The 22,485-nt window shown below is 44.1% G+C and overlaps 2 protein-coding genes and 1 long non-coding RNA gene across 3 annotated transcripts; 2 read left to right on the top strand and 1 right to left on the bottom strand.

Annotated features, from left to right (window-relative positions):
* Positions 1–3,387: 3,387 nt before the first annotated feature.
* On the top strand, positions 3,388–12,450 carry LOC134181552 (uncharacterized). The gene is made up of 3 exons (XM_062648824.1): positions 3,388–4,808; positions 11,840–12,014; positions 12,429–12,450. The coding sequence occupies exons 1-3, from the start codon at positions 3,392–3,394 to the stop codon at positions 12,448–12,450; spliced, it is 1,614 nt and encodes a 537-aa protein (XP_062504808.1). The 5' UTR covers positions 3,388–3,391.
* A 2,444-nt stretch (positions 12,451–14,894) lies between these two features.
* LOC134181644 (THAP domain-containing protein 10-like) lies at positions 14,895–15,395 on the bottom strand. Its single transcript, XM_062648910.1, has one exon. It carries the CDS (start codon positions 15,367–15,369, stop codon positions 14,932–14,934), a length of 438 nt encoding a protein of 145 aa, XP_062504894.1. The 5' UTR covers positions 15,370–15,395; the 3' UTR covers positions 14,895–14,931.
* A 5,670-nt stretch (positions 15,396–21,065) lies between these two features.
* Positions 21,066–21,504, top strand: LOC134181419 (uncharacterized). Its single transcript, XR_009970147.1, has 3 exons — positions 21,066–21,207; positions 21,273–21,357; positions 21,434–21,504. It is a non-coding gene; the product is annotated as an uncharacterized LOC134181419 (long non-coding RNA).
* The last annotated feature ends 981 nt before the right edge of the window (positions 21,505–22,485 follow it).

Genomic DNA, 22,485 nt, shown 5'->3' with positions numbered 1-22,485 from the left:
AGTTAGTCCTATGTTGATATCAAACCTGCTACTACTATGATAGTACCTTGAAAAGGCATGACTGTATTTATAGCACATCCATGTTTAGTAGCAGTATACGTATTAATAGTTACACAGAACTAGTTCGCTAAAGCTGCTATACAAATGTGATCTCCCCCCCCCCCCTTTACTTCTTACTCTACGAATATGTTTTAACCAACGGGCTTGTAAACGTTTACAACAGTGTTGAATTAGATCTATCTGGGCACCCTCTTCATCAGGAGCCTCAGTGACTGCATTCGTCACATTTACTGGACGGAATAGATGCACTCACAAATTGACTATAGAAATCACTATGTTTCTCAAGATAGGATGCAGTCATTTCTTTAAGCTCAGTAACACTTGCACTACAAGCACCATTACTTTCAAGCTGATACAATATGGCATGATACATACAGTTACCAACTCCAGGCACATCATGAATTAACAAGTGAGCATTAGAAGCACAAGTTTTCAAATGGGATAAAGCAGCACCTAGACTATGAGATGATGCAGACCCAACTGTCTGGAATCCTAACATTTCTTGAACATCTTCACAGACGGTGTTTGTTCTATCTTCTAGAGGTTGCTCAACATCAACACAGTCGCTGTCAATCAAAGTCCTGTCTCTCCGACTCTTAACACCACTCATTTATATATACATAAGAGTACTGAGGATGATTACTTTGTGCATTATTATTATTATTGATTATTATTATGCATGCGCACGCTTCCAAAGCATTCAAAGATGATATTTGGTTCGTACTTGCTGTGTACATACAAACTACATCACGTTACCTTTCATCACGTATGTTTACGTCATAGCAGCCCGTATAATCCAATATGGCAGCGAGATTTACGCGCCGCTGCCGTTGAAGACCTCATTCTGCATCGTCTGTAACTTCGCGCATCAGCTACATTAGGAGAGACGCTTTCGAGGTTAGATAATTGAATAGTAGGGCTTCTTTTTGGAACATTTCTGTTACGTTTTAAAAATACCAAGGAATTCGCCTTGTTCAACATGGAGTCGCGGGGTGTGCCACCTTCATTTAATTCATTTAATGAGCCGTCATTCACAGATCTATCCAGTCACATTGTTACCGTATTTGGTGTCTAGAAAGAAGTAGTGAATTGACTATGACACTTTTGTGTCTTCCTCGTGGGAATGGAATCAGCAATGTGCATTTTGGAAATATTGAGAGTCTGTCAAAACCTCTCGGACCTTGAACACAAGCGTTGTATAGATCTGGTGAAAGAACTTCAGCCAGAAGAAGTTCTATCGATCGTGACGCATAACGTACAGTGTCCACTGATAGGGACGTCATATCTATCCATCACGTAGTCAAAGATCGTTGATTGATCTTTGGAAGATGATTGAGAAATGTCTACTTTTGTGGGCGAAGAAGTGCGATGGCTAGAGAATTTGAGATAATTCTGATCTACTGGTCGTGGTGAGCTTCTCTTACACCATCAATGCTTGTTTGAACTTTTCCTGTAGTTAATAATCCTGGCAAGGCGGAACTGAAGCAGTTGAAGCCAGTTCCGGCCCGTCCGATAACCTTTACTTGATGTGGTATGTAACTAATGATATGACTTGGGAACAACGATGGTGCCGAAACACCGCGAGTGACCATCTGGAATTGAATAGTGTAATATAATAATAATAATAATAATAATAATAATAATAATAATAATAATAATAATAGCAAGAAACATGCTGAGAAGTTGGCGAAGTACAGCGACTTGCGAGTGGAGATAAGCCGCATGTGGCATTGTCGAACACTGGTGGTTCCGGTGGTCTTGGGAGCTTTGGGCACAGTGCACTCAGGTATTGCACGGTGGCTGGACATTATTCCAGGTCATCACAACCTGCAGCACTTACAGAAAACAGTGCTTCTGGGATCTACTCGGATCCTTCGTAAAGTCATGTCTTCTTTCTAGACAGCCGTGATGGTCTAAGTACTTCTGAAGCAGGGTTTGCTTCCGGTACTTGTAATAGACTTTACAAACCAGACTGATCTGGTTGAGCACAACATAATAATAATAGTGGTTCCGGTGGTCTTGGGAGCTTTGGGCACAGTGCACGCAGGTATTGCACGGTGGCTGGACATTATTCCAGGTCATCACAACCTGCAGCACTTACAGAAAACAGTGCTTCTGGGATCTACTCGGATCCTTCGTAAAGTCATGTCTTCTTTCTAGACAGCCGTGATGGTCTAAGTACTTCTGAAGCAGGGTTTGCTTCCGGTACTTGTAATAGACTTTACAAACCAGACTGATCTGGTTGAGCACGACATAAAGACCCCACTTGCCCATTATGGAGGGGCATAACGACACATAATAACAATAATACTTGTCCCGGTGTAGTAGGAAATCCGTCTCGGGGAAATCTGTCTCGGCCGAGACACATTTCCTTAGGATATCTGTCTCGGCTAGTCAGATTTGCTAGGAAATCTGTCACTACGCTGGGAAATTAGTCTTGGCCGAGACACATTTCCTTAGGATATCTGTCTCGGCCGAGGCGCTAGGAAATCTGTCACCACGCAGGAAATATGTCATTGTGTGTCTCACCCACACGCATGTGCAATTGTTTGATATTCTGAATGACGGGAAGCGCCATGGAAGAGCAAATGTACGAGCGGGTCGTTTTCTACCTTGAAAACGGTTCATATCCAACAGGTAGGCTGACGAAGAACAGCTGTCACACCGTCTCTACGTCCGTGCGATTGCCGATCCTCCTAATGATGTTGGCGTTGGTGCTTGATGCCCGAGACATTTGCTGCTACAGTGAAGTGCCAGAAATGCGATGATTGGTGTCATTTGAAATGTGCTAGACCGATATTGCCTACTAGGAGCAAAAAATGGACCTGTGGTAACTGCAAGTAAAAATTCTGCATGCATACACTAGCTGACACTATACACATGTATATAGTTCGTGTTTGCGTTCAACGTGCATTACTGTTTGCATTGTGTGTATGATGAGCCTAGAACTTTGTTTAAACTGTGCTGTACGTATACATACGTATAGTGGGAGGCTGCAGTACAAATGAGAAACCTGGAATGCTGTGTTATGTTCCCTAGAAACGTGGTTAAATATATCATGATTTAGGCCCATTAGTAAATTCCCTGCTGCATGGAGGCATTTTCAATACCGAAACACCGGCCGTTCTGGGTTTTCCTAGAACATTCAGAGTGAGCTGCGTTTCCTAGCTCCGAGACCGATTTCCTAGGAAATCTGTCCCGCCCGATACCGATTTCCTAGAACATGCAGGGCGTGACGGATTTCCTAGCTCCGAGACCAATTTCCTAGGAAATCCGTCTCGGCCGGGACAGATTTCCTGCCGAGACGGATTTCCTGCTACACCGGATATTGATGGAAGATGGACGTCTAGCTGTATCGCTCGTCTCAGAGCTAGCTGAGGAGCGCGTTCCTTGTCGGGAAACCAGGACAGGGCTCGAAAAGTCGGCATCTGGAATCACTGGAGCTGTTCGGAAGACCAGGAATAGTTCTGGGCGTAGGGCGACTGGTCGAACTATCTCTCGTGCGGCGTCTGATTTGAATTTGGCTTCAAATCCCGCTGACGAGACTACTGTGATGCCCACCGTTCCTAGCGAATCTTGTGTTTCGGCTAACAGGAACGGCAATGCAACAAGACGAAGGAAATGGACGCGACAAATGAATAGGGAAGTGATGTTTTGTTATTACTACGTGCTGTTGTCATGCAAGTTCTCTGCTTTCAGAAAACCCATGCATCAGCTGTGGTGTGAACGAAATCCTTCTCTGACTGACGTCTCTGAGCAGCGTTTAGCAGACCAGAAGCGATATCTCTTAACTTCTGGAAGTCTGACTGAATCAGAGTTGGAGGAGATTAAACGCGAGGCCGCACAGGATGGAAAGCCCGTCTCAGGTTTGTTATCTGTTACGACTGATGTTTGTCGTGGTGTGCAGATGTCGGCGTTGGATGTGGTTTCTGCTCTATCAGCTGATAGCTCAGTTGTCACGCCTTTGCTTGACAATGTGTCACCTTGCATGGCTTCAGTCAGGATGGCGCCTGCTGCACGTGGTGGGAAATCTGTCGTGTCAATGATGCAAGAGGATCATGAGTTTGCTAATCACTTGGAAGATGGCTCCCTTGTTCAGTCAGTCACTGTTCTCTCTAAGGACTGCTCATCTGCAAGAGATAGTGGTGATATCCTATCCGTAGATGACACTTTGGATTCAGTTCAGTGTAGTGCTGTTGGGGAATCACCATCCCCTTGTGACTCTGTGAGCTCTGATCTGATGACTACACATCCTAGTATAGCTTCTCGGCTAGAAAGGATGGAAACTTCTTCATCTCAACTCAGTCCAGACTGCTGCCAAACGGAGGATGGTCTTTCGCTTGATTGTGATGCTGCTGTGGACCCTGTACTTCGTCGAGAGTTTCTTGAGGAGTTGCAGAAAGTCAGGCAAATTCCTATCTGTGAGAGACAATGCCTTCCAAGAATCTTTGTGAACAGTGGAACCCTGAAGCTTATTGGTGATCTTAACACAATCATCAGTTCGTTAAAGGATGAACCAGATATGAGTGAAATCAGTTACCTGGTATACTCTGCTGCTTCGCTAGTGTCCAAAAGGCGGGGCTTAAAGACGACGAAGTCAACCAATTCTCAAACACCAACATGGAGACGAAGGCTGGATATGGAGATTCTCACACTTCGACGTGCGATCTCACTGTTGCTGGAGGTTAGAAAGGGTTCATCGGGCATTCGTATGTTACATGAACTCCGACGTCTTCGGCATCGGTTGGGCATTTCCTGTTCGGAGAGTTGTGAGGTCTCCATAAATCGATTGAAAATGGAACTTAAGTCCAAGGTCGAGCGGACCAGGAGGCTGGAGAAGAATCGTAAGAGACTTCGCCAGAATGGTTTGTTTCAACGAGATGCTGGACGGTTTTACAGAGAGCTGGATAAGCAGACTATCCGGGTCACTTCCCCGCCATCCGAGTCTGAGATCGAACAGTATTGGGGTGGTATCCTAGAAACTGAGGTGCATCACAATGAGTCTGCCTTCTGGCTGAGACGTCAAATCGATGGCGAGACGCACCGGAAAGATGAGCAGCAGTGGTTACCTATCTCAGACAATGAGGTCACATCGTGTCTCAAAAGGATGGGGAACTGGAAGTCTCCTGGTCCAGACAAGGTTTATGGTTTCTGGGTCAAGCGTATCACGTGTCTTCACACTGATCTGACTCGTAACTACAACCTGCTGGTTCAGAATCCAGACTCTGTACCCGACTGGTTGTCTCAAGGAATAACTACACTGATTCCTAAGAATGACAAGACTGACCAGGCCAAAAATTACCGGCCTATCACGTGTCTGTCTGTCTTCTATAAGACCCTCACCTCAGTCATCAGGCAGAGGATTGCAGAGCATTTGGATCAGAGAAACCTCATGGCTCCGGAGCAGAAAGGTTGTCGACAGGGATCTTTTGTGCAAAGGATCAGCTGTTGATCAACAAGCTGCTTACCGAAGACTGTAGGACCAGGCACAAGAGCTTGAGCATGGCTTGGGTGGACTACCAGAAAGCCTATGACAGCGTGCCACACAGTTGGTTGCTCCAATGCCTTCAGCTGCATAAGATCAGTCCAGTCTTGTGCGGGTTCCTGTCACGTGTGATGAAGAGTTGGAGGACATCGATGGTGCTTTCTTGCGGGAATAGTACTATCAAGACAAGGCTTATGCAGATCAGGAGGGGTATTTTCCAAGGTGACTCACTTTCTCCACTTCTCTTCTGTATGGCTCTCAATCCTCTGAGCAAGGAGCTGAACAGAACCGGTTACGGCTACCGGATGACCACTGGGCATGGTGAGACTGCCAAACGTCAGCTTATCAGTCATCTACTTTACATGGATGATCTGAAGCTGTATGGCAGAAACTCTGATCAGTTGGACGGGTTGTTGCACACGGTTCGTACCTTCTCTGATGACATCCAGATGAAGTTTGGTCTGGACAAATGTGCTGTTGCACACTTTGTCAACGGCAGACTATCTGGACACAACTCTGGGGTGACGGTAGGAAAAACGGACACCATCAACTGTCTGGAACCGGGTCAAGTCTACAAGTACTTGGGTGTAGATGAGAGTAACGGTATTCAGCACAGCATGATGCGGGAGAGACTCCGTCGCGAGTACTTGCGCAGAGTGAAGGTGGTTCTCCGGACTGAGTTGTATGGTCGGAACAAGATTCTAGCCATCAATGGGTTTGCACTACCGGTTCTCACTTACGGTTTTGGCGTCATTCATTGGGGGTGCACGGACCTGCAGCAGCTCGATCGACGGACCAGAAAGCTCCTCTCTATGCACGGTGTCCACCATCCTGCTGCAGACGTTGACCGACTGTACGCTCCTTGCAGTGATGGGGGTAGGGGGTTACAACAGATTGAGTCGACATATCAATCTTGTATTGTAAGGCTGAACTGTTACCTTGCTGACAGTTCTGATCCTTTCATGCAGATGATACGGGAGTGTGACTCTGGAAAATCTTTACACTCGATCAAGCGCATGGCTTGTCGGTTTACTGCACAGCTGCGGAGGAGTCTTGCTTTGGACGACAAGTCGCAGAACTTACACAGGAATGCATCCATCTCGGTTGAAGGTGGCTTCGAGCAAGCGCCTAAAACAGATGCGAGACATTACCGTACGTGTTGCAGTTCTCTTCGTGTGCGATCCTGGAGCGGGAAGCCTATGCACGGGCAGTATCGTCGTCTCACTGAGCAACCGCCTGTGGACATGAAAGAGACCTACGGATGGCTAAAGGCAGCGAATCTTCCTGCTGCAACTGAGGGACTGGTTGTTGCTGCTCAAGACCAAGCTCTTCGGACTCGGTACTATGAGCGCAAGATTCTACATCGTGATGTCAGTCCTACTTGCCGCATGTGCAGTGTAGGCCTGGAGACAGTCGACCACATTGTGGCAGGCTGTAGTGCTTTGGCACCGACGGACTACACTGATCGACACAATCAGGTGGCATCCATCATTCACTGGGACGTTTGTCGCCATTTTGGGGTTCCAGTGGAGAGCAGATGGTACCGGCATCATCCTGATAGGCTTGTGGAGACGGATGACATTATTGTGATGTGGGATACCACCATCCCCACTGCCAGGAAGATCAAAGCCAATCGTCCAGACATCTGTCTCAGAAATAGGAAGACAAACACTTGTCTTCTTATTGATATCAGCTGTCCTGCTGATGGCAACATTGGCAAGAAACATGCTGAGAAGTTGGCGAAGTACAGCGACTTGCGAGTGGAGATAAGCCGCATGTGGCATTGTCGAACACTGGTGGTTCCGGTGGTCTTGGGAGCTTTGGGCACAGTGCACGCAGGTATTGCACGGTGGCTGGACATTATTCCAGGTCATCACAACCTGCAGCACTTACAGAAAACAGTGCTTCTGGGATCTACTCGGATCCTCCGTAAAGTCATGTCTTCTTTCTAGACAGCCGTGATGGTCTAAGTACTTCTGAAGCAGGGTTTGCTTCCGGTACTTGTAATAGACTTTACAAACCAGACTGATCTGGTTGAGCACGACACGTACCAAAAGCTTCGGCAGTACTCTTAGCAAAGTTACCATTTATGACAACTCACAAATTGAATTACAGTGCACAGTTGCGTTCTTCTTGATTCATTAGAGTTTTGAATCTTGCTGTTTGGCTTACACATCAGGATTTGAACAAACTCGTACAAAACGACAAGACAACTTTTCTCAGCAAAACGATGCTAGGCTAAGTAAGAATGAACGAATTCATATTTAGTGCAGTAATCCTTTCATAGTTATAGTTGCTTGTTTTCCAACACTTTGCATATCCTTATTCGTCTTATTTATGTAGCATTGTATTGTGGCAACACATGCTGCACAGCTCCTCGAAGAACGTCTTTTCCTGGCTTTTCCTCTTGGTTTGGTTAAATTATGAATTTACGATTCGATTCAACAACCGAGAAAGGGCAAGTTTATATACTTGGGTAAGTACACTAATTTAATTTCCTCTTCCTGACTAGGCAGGTCAACCTGACAAAGTAGCTACCCACGATTCTCGATGGTCGAAGGGGTGGAGGTAATCTGTTACGTGTAATATACAGCTGGAGAAGCTGTGGTATGATGACGAACTCTCGTGTCTCTATGCGATGTGCCCACTAACATTTCAGTTGAAGTTATGGAAGTGTAGGTGTAGAAGGAGAAATAGATTGAGAAATGACGACAGACTGTTTTTTAGTTGAATGACAAACAGAACGGCTTTGATGTGGCAGCGTATCCATAATCAAGAGATTCAATTCTACTGTTTAGTGCATCAAGCTTGATCAGCTTCTTTTCAATAATAAGGAACTAAGTAATAACTTATATTGTACTGCAGCACTCCTTTCAGAATCTGTGTAGCAAACACAAACAAATATACAAGACTGCAAAAACAGACTTGTTAAATTTTGTGTTGTATACGCTATACTGTATAAAGTTCTTCTAACTGTTACCAGCCTGTACATTTATAAACAACTTACATAGTCTCCCATCTTTCACCGAGTAGCTCTTGCTAGCTCGCCTCATTGCAAACTTCTCTGATTTCCTTAGTCCGTATGGATACTCTCCATTGACAATATACGCGACCAGTCTCACATATTGCTCCTTAAGCCCGGTTCACAGTACGACGCTGGCACAGCGTCCTGCGAGCGTCCTGGACGCTGACCAGGACGCTCACACGAGCGTCAGCGAAGACGCTGGCGCTATACCATTCACAGTATTGCGTCTGACGAGCGTCCGTCGCACAAAGAACACACTGCGACAGTGGTCTGGCGCTGCAAAGTAACCACGTGTGTACAATGTACTCGCGACAGACAGGGACGACGACGTTTTGCTTTGGTTGCTGCTGCGCCGTGGTCCTAACCGTTCTATTTCATCCTTAGGTCTTGTAGTTTTTGACTGAACTTGTCAAACGGATGGGGAAAACCACGCAGTGACGCACACGCTCAATGAAAACTTCCAGCGACGAATCAATGATCGATGCCATGTGAACGACTAGAATATCCCGGATACGTCCAGTTGCTCTAACCGACTTTCGATTGGTTGAAATGAGCACGTGATGTCATCGGACGCTGGTTCACTTCCGGCTAGGACGGTCGATTAGAACTTTTCTCTATTCCAGCGTCGGGGACGCTCGCCTAGCGTCGTGGGAGCGTCACAGACGCTGACGCTCGCTCATCGTCAGCGTCCAGGACGCTCGCAGGACGCCCGTGCTAGCGTCGTACTGTGAACCGGGCTTTATCCGTCGTGCGCGCCAATTTTGTATGGTTGGAGCATGCGTTCTTGCCGTATCTTTGATGTAGACAGTCTAGTAATATGTGTACGGGGGACACACAAAACACTAGGGATATCTGTGCGGGGAAACTTGTAGCCCAGAGAAACACATCACTGTAACAACGGCCATGAAAGTAACTGGATATGCAACAATACAAACAAATGCCATTTTTTATCAGATTACATTTTACATTTAGAAACCTGTTTAGAATTGAATCCCAAACAACGCTATATCCTGTACCGATGTAGTGAGGATTTGGTCCATCTAACAAGGCAATGTAGTAGTTTTGTATGTCCCTCGCAAGTTCATGGTTGAAATTCTTCAGCTAAAATCTGAATGCACACCTCTCGTGCTAGAACAAGATCTGTGGACAAACAGTTCAGTACAAGTACCCAGCAGAAAATGAACTTCTAATATTTATATAGCGTACTACTTATCAGTACCTCCTCCATGAGCTGGTTTGAACTAAATTAGCTTCCATTTATGCCTGGTGTTCTTTGTAACTCAACAGCTTGACTAATGGCAACCAGTGACTATAGAGAAGTACAATACTGACAGTTAGACTACATAGGCGGATAACAGGGAGGGGTCCTTGGGTCGGGCCCCCCTCCTCTTACGACACACCCACCGCAACCGAAATATTAAATGAATCTTGTTTGTTGTGTTATTGAAGTGAACGTACCATAATGTTTTGATGGATGGTTAATTTGTTCAATTCTAAACTTATATGCTTAATGAATATGCCAGGAAATTAACCCTAATACAGATTGAAGTGAGTTTGCTGGTTCCGTAGTTCACATACAGATTTAGCTGGTATGGTACAACTGGACACCCTCTTTCGAAAAATTCTGTATTCGCGCGTGGATTAGCTAATGCAAACCCATATTCTACAACCTCATTGTCACTAACAATTCAAGCATTTTGACGAACTATGCAATATTTTCTTTATTATTAATTTAGGCAGTCTTGACAACTGTCTAGTAGCAGTTTGCAACGTAAGACACTGTTGCACAACAATTGTGCAAATATATTCAAGTACTAAATGCTAACGTGATACGATCAAGAGATTTTCACACCTGCAAACTTGTCTCCTCGGGACCGGGTGCTTTCGCTGGAATGTTTTTCTTAATTTTTGGTTCTAGATCGTCGTTGACTACTCGCCTTAAATTGCAGGTTCTCTTCACACTTGTCTTGTAGTCATCGACATCCTGGAGTTTTAAAGTACGGGCCTTCCTTCGTCAGCATCATGGCGGCGCCCATGGCACGATAACCGTGTTGTCTGTGCTGGTTTTTACGGTTTAGGCAGGGTCCTAACTTTAATCTTCGGGTATAAACTATTAGTTTTGTGAAAGTGTACATGAATTGCGGTGATCTTGGGAGCCGAAACAATGCGCTTGCTAGGAAATCCGAAACCTGTCTTTCCAGTCTCTTCAGATAGGTTTTAGTAATGCCCAACTTAATGTAGTTGTTCATTTAGGAGTTTAGCGACTGTATGGGAGTTTTACGTAATCTAAATCTGTTGGGAGTACGTAGAACTATGCCGGAAGCGTACAGAGTACTTGCGCATGCGTGTTCAATCACACACTTCTCCGACAACCGCGCTAAATTTAAATGTTCTTTGCGACTGTACGTTGTACAACTGCCACTGTAGCTACCAGCAGACTATACAATAACTGTGTGAGATGGCAGGTCTTCATACTACGGGTGCGTTCGAAACTTTTCTAGCCAACGAACGCCTAGAACTGTCAGCAAATTGAGCATGCGCAAAGGCTCATACTTTCGATAAGCGTTTCAATAAGACTTAGAGTGGCGTTTCTACTCTGTAGTCTGTTCGAACATCAGCAGTGCCTTCGGTTTTTTGGAGCTGCTCGCCAAGGAGGTCCTTGCAATCAGTTCCAAATGTCGTTTCTTCTGGTGTTTGCCAAGCCGATGGTCGTCACAAGTGCATTCTAAAACCAACAAGAAGGTCCACAACGGCCTCAGCAACTGTACCCGCCATTTCACTTCGGTAATCTCCGGGAATTTTTGTGTTTAACTTATGGCGTGACAGTTTCAACAATTCCAGCTCGCTAGGCAGAACTGCTAGAACTGTTCTGACAGTTATAGAACTGTCAGAATGAAGAAGCACTAGCAGTGCAAACCCTGAGGCCGGTATGCACCTTGAAGGTAATTAGTCGTGCTATGACAGAATCGTATAATGTGAGTAATAATCACTCACAGAATGACGTAAATTTTGCTTCTGTCACTTTTTAAAGATTCATCACAATCTCAAATGGGCTTCTCAAACTTGAGTTCATGTGGAGTAGTTTCTGTCATGCATGTCACTGTACTAAGAGTAGTGAAAGGAAGACAAAGGCGCTGACCGGCGACTGATACGCGCCAAAAGAATATTTTGTTTGTTGGCCCGTGTAACAATGTACGGTACCAACCAACCACTGCACTGCGCAAACCGACTCTCGGGCTAATACCTGATGCTGCACCGCTTGTGTTTAGAGTGGCGAGCTTCGGTCGAACCGTCGTCCGCGCTGTTTCCGCCATCAGAGTCTTTAATTCCTCTAGAAGAATCGAAAAGTTTGACTGCTCGCACTCTAGTCGGACGCACTGGTGGAAGACTGTTTAGCCATTTGGAGGGCAACAAATTTGACCTTGTGTCGGAGCGGCGCGAAAAGTAAGACTGAGTTGGCGCGCCAACGTTAATTAACGGCGGCTCACGTGGTGGAGTCAACCTCGTCTAGCTACATTAGACACCATCATATCAATTAATATATATATAGGCTTTTCCCTAAGTTATCGTGTATGTAAAACCCACTTGTTCTGTAATTTCTTCACAAGATGGTTTACAGTGCTTTCTTCGCATTTGGGTTTTTCTCATTTCCTTTTTCTTTTCTGATTTGCTTCCACCAGCTGCCAAACGCGTTGCACTATCACTCTCAAACAGCTGTTTCTACGCAATCACCCCATAAAAACGCTCAAATTTAGACCGTGATATCGTGCTGTCAACTCTCAAGTATATACATACAGCTGTGGCCAAAAGTTGTCGGACACATGTCATGTTTTATGTAAATTGGTCATATTTGGTTAGAAATGCAGTTATAGCTCAGTAATAAATCCAATATAACAATTATAATTTGAGATAACAATATTTTTATTATAAAATGTCAATTATGCCCAAAACTAACAAAACAGTATCATTAAATATATGGAGTAACATGTAACGTAGGGAAAGACATCATTTGAGATAGGAATAACAGCAACAAATTAGCAATATCACAGCAATAATTGCTACTATTTTGTACACATTTGCTTGGCACGGATCAGAGCTGATATCCTTGTCGGCATGCTGTTCACCAGGTTCTGTCACTTCTCAGGAGCTATCCTCTGCCACTCGTCTTGGAGTACAGCCTTCAGCTGGGCCTTGCTGGTCGGCTGGTGACGTTGGGCAGCTATTTTCAGGTCGCCCCACAGGTTCTCAATTGGGTTCATGTCTGGTGATTGCGGCAGCCAGTCCATCACCCGAACATTGTTGGTCTGAAACCATCGTCTTGTTGAGACTGAGGTGTGGCCAATCCGGGACATCTCACAAGCTGCAGGTAGCATTGCATGCTTACACAACAAAACGAATGTACACAAGAAAAAATGCAGTAGAACAAAGGGACGGATACTTACGGTGTTTGAATCATTTTCTATGCTGCCCCTGCTCCAGTATATAAGAATGAGCACACTTAGGGAAGTGGCTACCATGGCTGTCATGAATATTGTGGACATGATTTTCCAAGGAGAGCCATTTCGATCGGATAATCTCACTTTCACCTTTGGTGTTGATGCTACACACCAATAGAGGTGATTTATAATGCTCTTTTCCACTCACCAACTAATTGGCAATCTTTCTGCTTCGACATGGCCTGTAATTTTTTTCGTACACCTATAACAAGAAATTTAATAAAAACTTGAAGTCATAACATTAGATATGGAAATTGGAGTTTTCTCACTTTTTGCAACATGCCATACATCGTATCTGTGTCTAACGTTGGGGTGGTTCTCTCTCATCCACTTCGCAATTTGTACATGTCTGTCAGTTACGAGCATGTCTATTGCAAGCTCTTCTTGTTGTAAAAACTCCATCAACCTTAAAAGACCTTCCTTTTCCATATGATAGCTTCCACCAACCTCGTTGCTCTGTGAAGTGAACATATAAGTTAACTGTATCTACAACGTGCCCTAAATTATATTTGATTTCAGCTTACCTGAATAAGTTTGAAGTTCACAACTTTATTGCAAGTTAGCTCAACCAGTGAGTAAGTCCCGTATTTGCACAATGACCAGGACTGTCACATCGGCCATCTCCAGCAACCACTAAGGCTCTATTCCTTCTCTTGAGTGTCTCCAATAATGCTTTCTGATGCTGTTCCCAAGTCAAATTGACTGCTGGTTTCAGATACATTTGTTGGTGCCTGAAGAAGGTTCTCAAGGTTATCATCGAGCAATTGATGAATCCGAAGATCCTCAACACTTTTGCTGGTAGTGATCCTGCAAACAAAATTGCTGCTGATGTCAATATGTTTCCAGCTGGTGTTTTGCCAATGAATGGTTGACTCTCCCAAACACGTTGGTATTTGCGGCTACTGTACAATTGTGTGATTCGAAGAAACGAACCCTTGACCACTTTCTTGATGTTTGTCGCATGACTGTTGCAGACAGCACATGTAGTGAAGAGAAGTAACAGTGCCGATTCATATACAAGAAAACACATCTCCTTTGAAGGGCTAGGACATGCACTGCTAGAATCAGGAATCGAATCTTCTATGGACCTTGAGTTCAAAATTTTATTTCATCCAATTTGTTTGTGAACTAACAGATATGTACTTACTGTTTGCTCCATTCATGCTCTGAGTTTTCATTGGAGTCCGGACCAGTGACATCAGCTTCCACTTCAGACAGATCAGATTCAAAGACAGGAGGTGGTCTGTCCTTGATAGGGGTGGAAAGACTGGAGGTAACAGAAGCTCACACTGGACATTAGCATTGCACATCTGTACTTTTTCAACGGCCTGAATTCCTACAGGCAAGCATAAAAAATTGTGTTGTTATCATGTATACAATCACTTGATATGACATGTGGGTATAGCTCCAAAACTTAGTACATGCATGCATGTGTAATTCTCTAATTTGTACGTACATTCGCACAAGCTGTTAGTCAGTAATCAAACTATTCTGTCACTCACCCCTGGAGACAGTTTTTGGCTTTACTTGAACTCTGACATTTACTGTGGATCTGCGTGGAATATCCTGTAGGCATACTGCCTGTACACCAATATCTGCATGAGTTGCACTTCTCATTCTCATTGTCTTCACTGTCTTGCCAAGTAGATTCCATTTCTGTTTCTCTTTCCACAGGTGCTTTTGGAGTGCTGACAATTTCCTGTAGAAGCTGCAAAGTATACACATAAAAATCAGTCTAGACTGCAGCGAAGCCTCGCCGTTGTGTTCACACTTCTAGCCTAAGGCTACTAACCACACTTCTAGCAACACGCCTTCTGCAAATCACACGTTGAGGTGCATTCACAATGCAACACTTCTATCAATTGTCAATACGACGTTACACAATAGCTACATACCCTAGCTCTTTGTCTCTTCTCATATGCTCCCCTCTTGCTTGTCAACTCACTCTCACCGCCAGTGGACGTTCGTTTCCGTGTTCGTTCCAAAGACATAGCTGACGATCCAGAGGCGCCTGTTCTCAAATTCGCTCTGACAAAATGCGTTGGAACGACGTCTGGCTTCAGGCGTGCTCGCCTGGCGATGCCAAACGATGAGGCCAAAAGATGATCGGTTTCAAAACAGTCCTCTGTAAAGTGGTCGCTGCATAGAACCGAATACCGTGAAGGCCCATTCCATTTGTCTCTAGTCCTCTGTACTGCTTCTGTCCATCGCTTTCGAAGAACTGGGTCTTGTGGGAAAGAAAACAAGCTGACTTGGTCGCTGTGTGAGTTAGAACAGCCAGCCGCAACACATCGCTTCACCATTGTAGACCTGATTTACTTCTGCGCGCGAGCAGTTTCCGTTCAACTTGTGATGTCACGACGGACACGCCTCAAAATTGCCGGAAGATGAAGGCGGAGCCAAATAATAGCCAAAAGAACCCTCGTTTTAACCCTTAGAACATTAGCTAAAAATTCTAAAAAATTCATGCATTCATTTGACTGGCAAAGCAACGTTTCTAAGTTATAAAATAGGTAGCGATTATTGCATGTCACCCTCCCTTTAAGACTTCAGTGACGGAGCCAAGAAACAGCTGAAGAGGCGTGGACAAGACAAATTGAAGCGAAAAGTAAATAACAGGCTGAACTAAAACCTCAAACAAATAGACTCCTTGATTAAAAGCTATAGCTACGCACTTGATCTTCACTAGCCAATCATTAACGTACAAATCACAAGCACCATCAGAATTTGAACGGTTAGAGCCTGAAGTGTCAGAGTCTGACTCAGGTGAGCGGTGGAAAGGATTAGCCAGTAGTAGCCTTCTAGATTTCTTCCTCGCAAATTTGTTTACAGCTGCATTGAGGTTCGGTTCACTTCTATATCTTTGTGAATATAGAGCAGCAGAAGAGCGTTAAGGCGATGTTGATTCCTGCTGCTGAGTAAATTAGTCTTGACATACTTCAGTGATGAATAGGCTCTTTCAACTGTCGCAGATGTAACTGGCATGATCAACAGAAGATGCAGAATCCTGCAGATGTTTGAAAATAACTTGTGATTAATTGTGGCATAATTTGCAGGACTTTTTACGTCCATTTCCAATTTACTTGTTGCCTTATTTTTACGTGTGTCCTACCCACGAAGTGGCAACGTTGATGCTGACGCAGAACTTGCACGTCTATTTCCCATTCACTGGTTTTGACTTTTGCGTTATTTTGTTGTGTTTATTAAAGCGACACTGTCAAGATTTATGCGCATGCTTTTGCGTTCATAGGCGTGTAACGCTTTGCGCAAATCCGCATTAGGACTCCCAACACAGTGCCTTGTTTGCTGACGAATGAGCAATACATATACTCATACGCAGACAACCGGTGTTTGGCTAGGAGGTCTGTAGGAATTGATTACGCGCGTTTTCAGAACGAAGCTAGATGCACCTGCATGGTACGTGCCAGAGTGCCGGAGCAATAGAGGTTGTGAATGCACAGTACAGGCAGGAACTTTGCAGAAATCGTGACGATCGTTGGGATCAGTCGTCAAAGCTTATTGTAGGTATTTTGCTTAAGTTTAAGTGCTCTGTCTGACGCTTGCTGTGCACTTGTATATGACCTCACTCGTTTCGTGCACCTCCGTGTCTTCTCTTGAGGACTAATGATGACATGAAGTACAGTACATCCGGGACTCTTTGCCTATCACGTGCGTCTTGTATGGCTCGTGTTCGCCGTAGAAAGTAACTGTTGTTTCTCAAAACAGATTGTTATTTTATATAATGTACTGCATGCAAACTGCATACGCGTGTAGTGTAGGGCATTTTGTAGTGTTACAGTACAGTACACCCTATTTATTGCGCGTACCCGACGGTGTAGTCCGAGGTCTTTCAAGACGAGTACTTAGTGCAGTGTGCACAAATTGGGTAAGTCAAACGCACCAAGTGAACATGCAATCGACAGCATCAGTATTAGACCTCGAGCTCTATGAGTAATCAACGCACAATTATTGACCTAGTTATTTTGCACTGACTCTGTGGTCGACATAACTCTCTGTAGAGACCGATCTGAACTCTGTCCACAGCGGCCACCATCGTAGTCATTAGATACGGTTTCGTCTTATTGTGGCCATTAATGGGTACCGAATAGTGTGCGTCTGTAGGCAAGTGTTTGATTTTACGAGCGATACTTTTATGGGTCGGAAGCGGTTACATTTCCGCATCCAAGCTCACATTAACTTAGCCAGACGTGATTCCAGTATCCTTACGGAAATTTTGCAACTGTACAAAGAAAGTCGTTACCGGTAACGGAATAGAGAAATCTCATAGTTTATAAGCTTTTTCAAACACTGCTAACAAAAATTGAGTTTCGCATAAGTACAGCTGACACTTACACTCATTCTTCTTTATGAACATTCATTTAGCCCATATCAGAACGCGATGTCATTATGGTCTTTGTCTTCCACAATTGAAATGAAGTGAACGTATGGAACGTAACGCGTCATGAGGAACAAATGCATTCTTTAGAATCAATTTGAGGAGGAAAATATATTTGAATATGTCTGGGTATGTTAACGCTGAGGTTCAAAGACATAAAGTGTAATCTAAAAGTATCATAATCGGCTATTGCAGAAGGTGCCATTACCTTGTCGTCAACATACATATGCATTTTTTAGTTGACTTGGTTACGTGCAGCGTTATCTAAGCCAAAAAGGACCTGAGATGTAGTGTCATCTCTATGGACTAACAATTGTGTGCAGTGTTTTAATAGGCTTTACTTGTTCTATCTCTGCAATATAACAGTGAAATTCGAATCGTCTTAGTTTTAAATGAAGTATATTTGGCGAGTAGACAGTACATTTACATCGCACAATTTCTTTCTGAAAGTAGACAGCAAATCACAACATCTCATTTAGATTTTTGTATTTATTGAAGAGATTTTAGGAACAGAATTTTGACTTATAATCAAAGATGCACCAAACACACTTTAAAACATGTCTACTTGGATCTTTTCTTGTAGTTTCCCTCCTTGCAGATTGACTAAACTTAGGACTATTTTAATCGGGTCGGTCTTTATACTGTTGTGGGTCGCGTAGGCAAATAGGCTTTCAAATCCCCGAATATCCTTTTCTGCCTCAAAATCAGACGTCCACTGGAATGATGCCTGGTGACGCCGCTTCTTCTAAGACGGTTGTCCGCCAGTTGCATCTTTTCTCTAACCTTCCCAATGTATTGCGGCGCGCTAATGTAACTCACTCTAACGGTGGCAGGGCGGAGAAGGTTGATGATGTTGAATGCCTTAGGGCGATGGTACTCGGACGACGCGTCGTCGTGCTTGTACCCTGGCCTCCACTCTGAAGCCATCTTCCTCAGCCCGATTCGTGATGTGCGCTCCAAGATGGTGTAGTACCTGTCAAGGCGAGTCCGACCTGTAGATTTTATCGTTGACACGTTTCCCAGTTGAAACGTGTGGACTGCCTTGAGCAGATGAAATAGGAGGTTATAGTATTTTATATATTTGATCTTTTCCAGGTTGGTGAAGTGGGCTGTCATTGTTCCCCCGTGATTGTATCGGGAACAGCGTCTCGTTGAGTGGCGTGAACATAACATATCTGTCCGACTTGACGCCGGCAGACAGCTCTCGTACGTTTGGTACTGCCAAATTCAAAATTAGGCACTTTTACGTTGTACGCCAGATCAAAAAAATTGGGGTAGGCGAATTGATTCTAGAGGTTCTTTCTAGACGTTCTTTCATGCCAAAGTTGGTAACTCTCACAAACTCGACCTGTAGTTCTTTAGTGAATTTTCTGTGTATTACTAAAACTCTAACGAGCTATAAGTAGAAACGTTTACATATCTTGCTAGATAATTTAGGTATGACTCATAACAAATAGAAGCTAGTTTGTGAGACCGCGAGACTGAGGGAATACCGTAGTCAAACACGGTTCAAACGTTTTCCTCGGCTTCGCCATGTACTTTCCTCTGTCCAATGCCCTGTTTTCGAGTACTAATGCATCTCTTATTGCAAAATACTGACGCGCCTCTTTCGGAGTCCGGTTTTTGCACTCCGGCCATTGTGACATACATAATAAGGCATTTAATTAAACCTTTATGAGAGACGCATCCTGTTTTTTGACCACGTCGTTTAGTGGTAAGCTTTACAATTGATACTGGATCAGACTTTGTTGTTTCTGATAGGCGTTTTTGATATTGCACGATTGACTTTATCACTTTTCAAACCTAACGTTTTCTCATGAGTGCTGTCGCTCTTCTACTGCCGTTTTCTTCAGTCATATTAGCAATTGTGCCTCCTGATTTTGCATCATGCACAATATATCGCCTTCGCTTTTGCTTTTCGCATATTCATTGGCACCTCGAACTTCTTCAGCGGCTTTGTTGGCTAACTAAGAGTCACGTGCATTCCCGGAATCTGACTGATGCTGGTTAGGATCCGGTAGCACGGTCGATTCGGTTGCTGTAAGTCGCGTTCCTTCACTGGCGCACATCTACCCATGAACCTGGACAGTACCTATTGAATACAACTTCAGGACGTCAGTGCGTGGGAGTAAATTCGTCAAAGTTTTCGTCGTAAGGACATTACATGAGTACGAAACGCGTCAAGGGCTAAATACCTACAACAACATCACGCCTAACATGTATAATGAGTTTACAGTATTTACCATTTTATGAAAACAGTGTACTTTTCTAATGGGAAGACTTAGTTTAAGTGTGCTTGCGGTCCTTCTTTGTCTTCATTGCAATATACAGCACGTGCGCAAAGTGTATACTATTTATCTAAGTTAGATGCTCATCTGCAAGTTGTTCTATTACTGTCGTAATAATTGGCTGGGAAATAGTGCGTTTGTTCGTCATTGAATATTCAAGACATGCCTTGCCCGCATTTTACTTTTCCATGGTGTGAATCAACGTCGTGTTCATTCAAATATATATGTGCTTTATAGAATTTTAGCAATAATTTTCCTTTAGCGAGTCACTGCTGTCAATAGAAAGAATATTCATCTGCCTTTTATCATCTGTATCGTAGAAGTTGACTTCTTACCTTGACTGGACGAGTTTTAATATATGGTCGACCCCGGACTGCATGACGGGCGACAAAAGGGGGAGAAGGAGCCCGGCTAAAACCCTGAATATGCCTAGCTGACTTTGATGCTTGAGGCAAAGCTATTCAGACCAGACTCCATCCCAAGCAGAGGTAGGGGCTCAAACAGCTGAGCCAAGGAGCACCTTACAGAAATTCTTCATTCTACAGCAAATTCCTTAACCCTTTGACGTCTAACCTCGTGGTTGTCCGGCCCTCGCGTTGTCCATCTCACGGCCGTTTCAACTATGGAAGGCCGCGCAACTTAGTTGTCTGCATTGTGGACTTCTGTGGAGGTCAACTTTATGAGCTGCATTTTCTAGAAGCTCGTACAGCTTCTGAAAGATACCCAAGCTGATATGAAGAGCAGGAATCGCAACCTGTAGGAGGCAGGCACATACTGAAACCACTCATTAAGCCTCAGTTGTGATCTTTAACATACTTGATCCAAAGGAATGTTGAAGAGGTAGGGACGTATGGCATTGTTGAAGAACTTTGCTTTTTTTATCATTCCGCCTGCAGCCATGAATCTGTTATAGTCACTACTCAGTCGTTGGAGTGTTCGTGCTTCAAATGTGCCTCTCTCTGATACTGGCTTTGCCATTGTCTTGTTGTCAATGAGACACCAAAGACAGCAATGCCTACCTGAGAGTAAAGCTCCAAATAAGTTAATTGGCGTATAAATTAATTTGACTTATACCTGAAGCTCCAGATATCCCATAAAGCTTGGTCAGAAATTCATAGTCTCCAAAGATAAAGAGACGCATCTTTTTTCCACTATGAATAATTTGTAATTAATGCCATCAGTGCTTTTTAAATAGTAGCTCTTACCTCCAGGCAATTTCAAGTTAACTCGTGCAGCTGTTCTCTGTATCGTGCTATAGTAACTTGTAGATTGGTGATGGTGTCACTGCCTTGATAGCACGTTATGACATAGGTGTTTTTTACTGAATTCACAATTGGCACATTGGCTAGCTGGACAGACAATTTGAACGTTGATCCTCCTTTGTCCCCTCCAACCTTCAACCACACTTCATCTTCAGGGATCACTTCATGCCAGACAAGTTGGTTGGCTCTGCAATGGTGAGAGTTTTTTTGTATTTGTTTGTTAGCATGATTAATCTGGCTTACTTATCGAACTCGTTCAGAAGTGAGTGTACTGTTTTCGGAAGAGAGGGTACAAAGACACAAGGCGATGACCGGAGTTCTTCTCCGCCTGTTGGCAGTTTGAATGTTAGTATTATAGTCTCACCCTCAATATCAACTGGCGTCCAGGTTTCTAACAGCTGTCTCTGTTTCTTCTCACTAGCCAATGTCACACCCCAGCGTGATAGCCATCTGAAGTACAGACAGTGAGCAAGAGCTTGAACATACAGCCAAGTAAGTATTGTGTCTACCTTCTAAGAGCTCGTAGTTTGGTCCAGGGTATAGATAAATCTGCTTTCAGGGCAAGGCTCTCCTCTTGAGTTACATAAAGACCAGTCGGTATCAACCCAGCTTCTTTCAAAAGGTCATCTCTTTCCTTTCTTAGGTGTCTTAGTTCATCCTTTAGCTGGACAGCTGATGCTGCAGGTCCTCCAGAAATTATGTCTCGGACTTGAGACACTTGCTTTGATCGCTGCCGTAAAGTAGAGTTGGAGCTTATAGATGCTGTTGCAACAGGCATTGGGACACGAACATAAGTTATAGGCTGTAGATCATAGAGAGTCACTGTCACTAGGCAGTTGAATTGCGTTTCTCCTTTCCTTACCTTTCCTCTTGTCTTCAATGAAGCGAAGTAGTCTGAAGCATCTTCACTGAAGAATTGACCATTCTTCTCACAATGTTGCTGGCTGCTCTTTTCTCGATTGTGTTTGGTGTTTGCGTTAAGGGTGCCGCAAGGACTGTACCTAGGGTTTGTCTGAGTGGGGTAGGCATCTCCTCTTTGTCTGATCCCCCCTCCCTTGCTACAATAAGTATACTGTTGTTGTTATCTGTCCAGACGCTTGGTGTTGTTGCAGTGTGGGTTACTGCAAGTAATCTGTAGTGATGCTAATGATGCAGATGTTATTGCTGATGGACTCTTGATGTGCTCCTTGTTTATGGACAGCTGGCACTGGGGACAGTCATACAAGGGAGACTGATGCAAGTGTTGAATGGCACACTTCTTGTACACTAAATGGTTGCATTGGAATTCAACTGGGCTAGTCGTGTTCAACAATTTTTTGGACGTTTTCTCGACGAACAAAAATGCTGATATTTGGCATCAAGCAAGGTAGGATGCTAAGTTTACAGCTAGCCAATAATCTAAAATAGCAATTTTCTTCAGTCAACTGTGCAAATCCGCCATAAGTACATACCCATCCCTACATACCCATCATT

Source organism: Corticium candelabrum, chromosome 6, assembly GCF_963422355.1.
Source record: "Corticium candelabrum chromosome 6, ooCorCand1.1, whole genome shotgun sequence".
Taxonomy (NCBI): Eukaryota; Metazoa; Porifera; class Homoscleromorpha; order Homosclerophorida; family Plakinidae; genus Corticium; species Corticium candelabrum.
The sequence above is the reverse complement of the archived record's forward strand: the minus strand, read 5'-3'. Positions and strand labels throughout refer to the sequence as shown.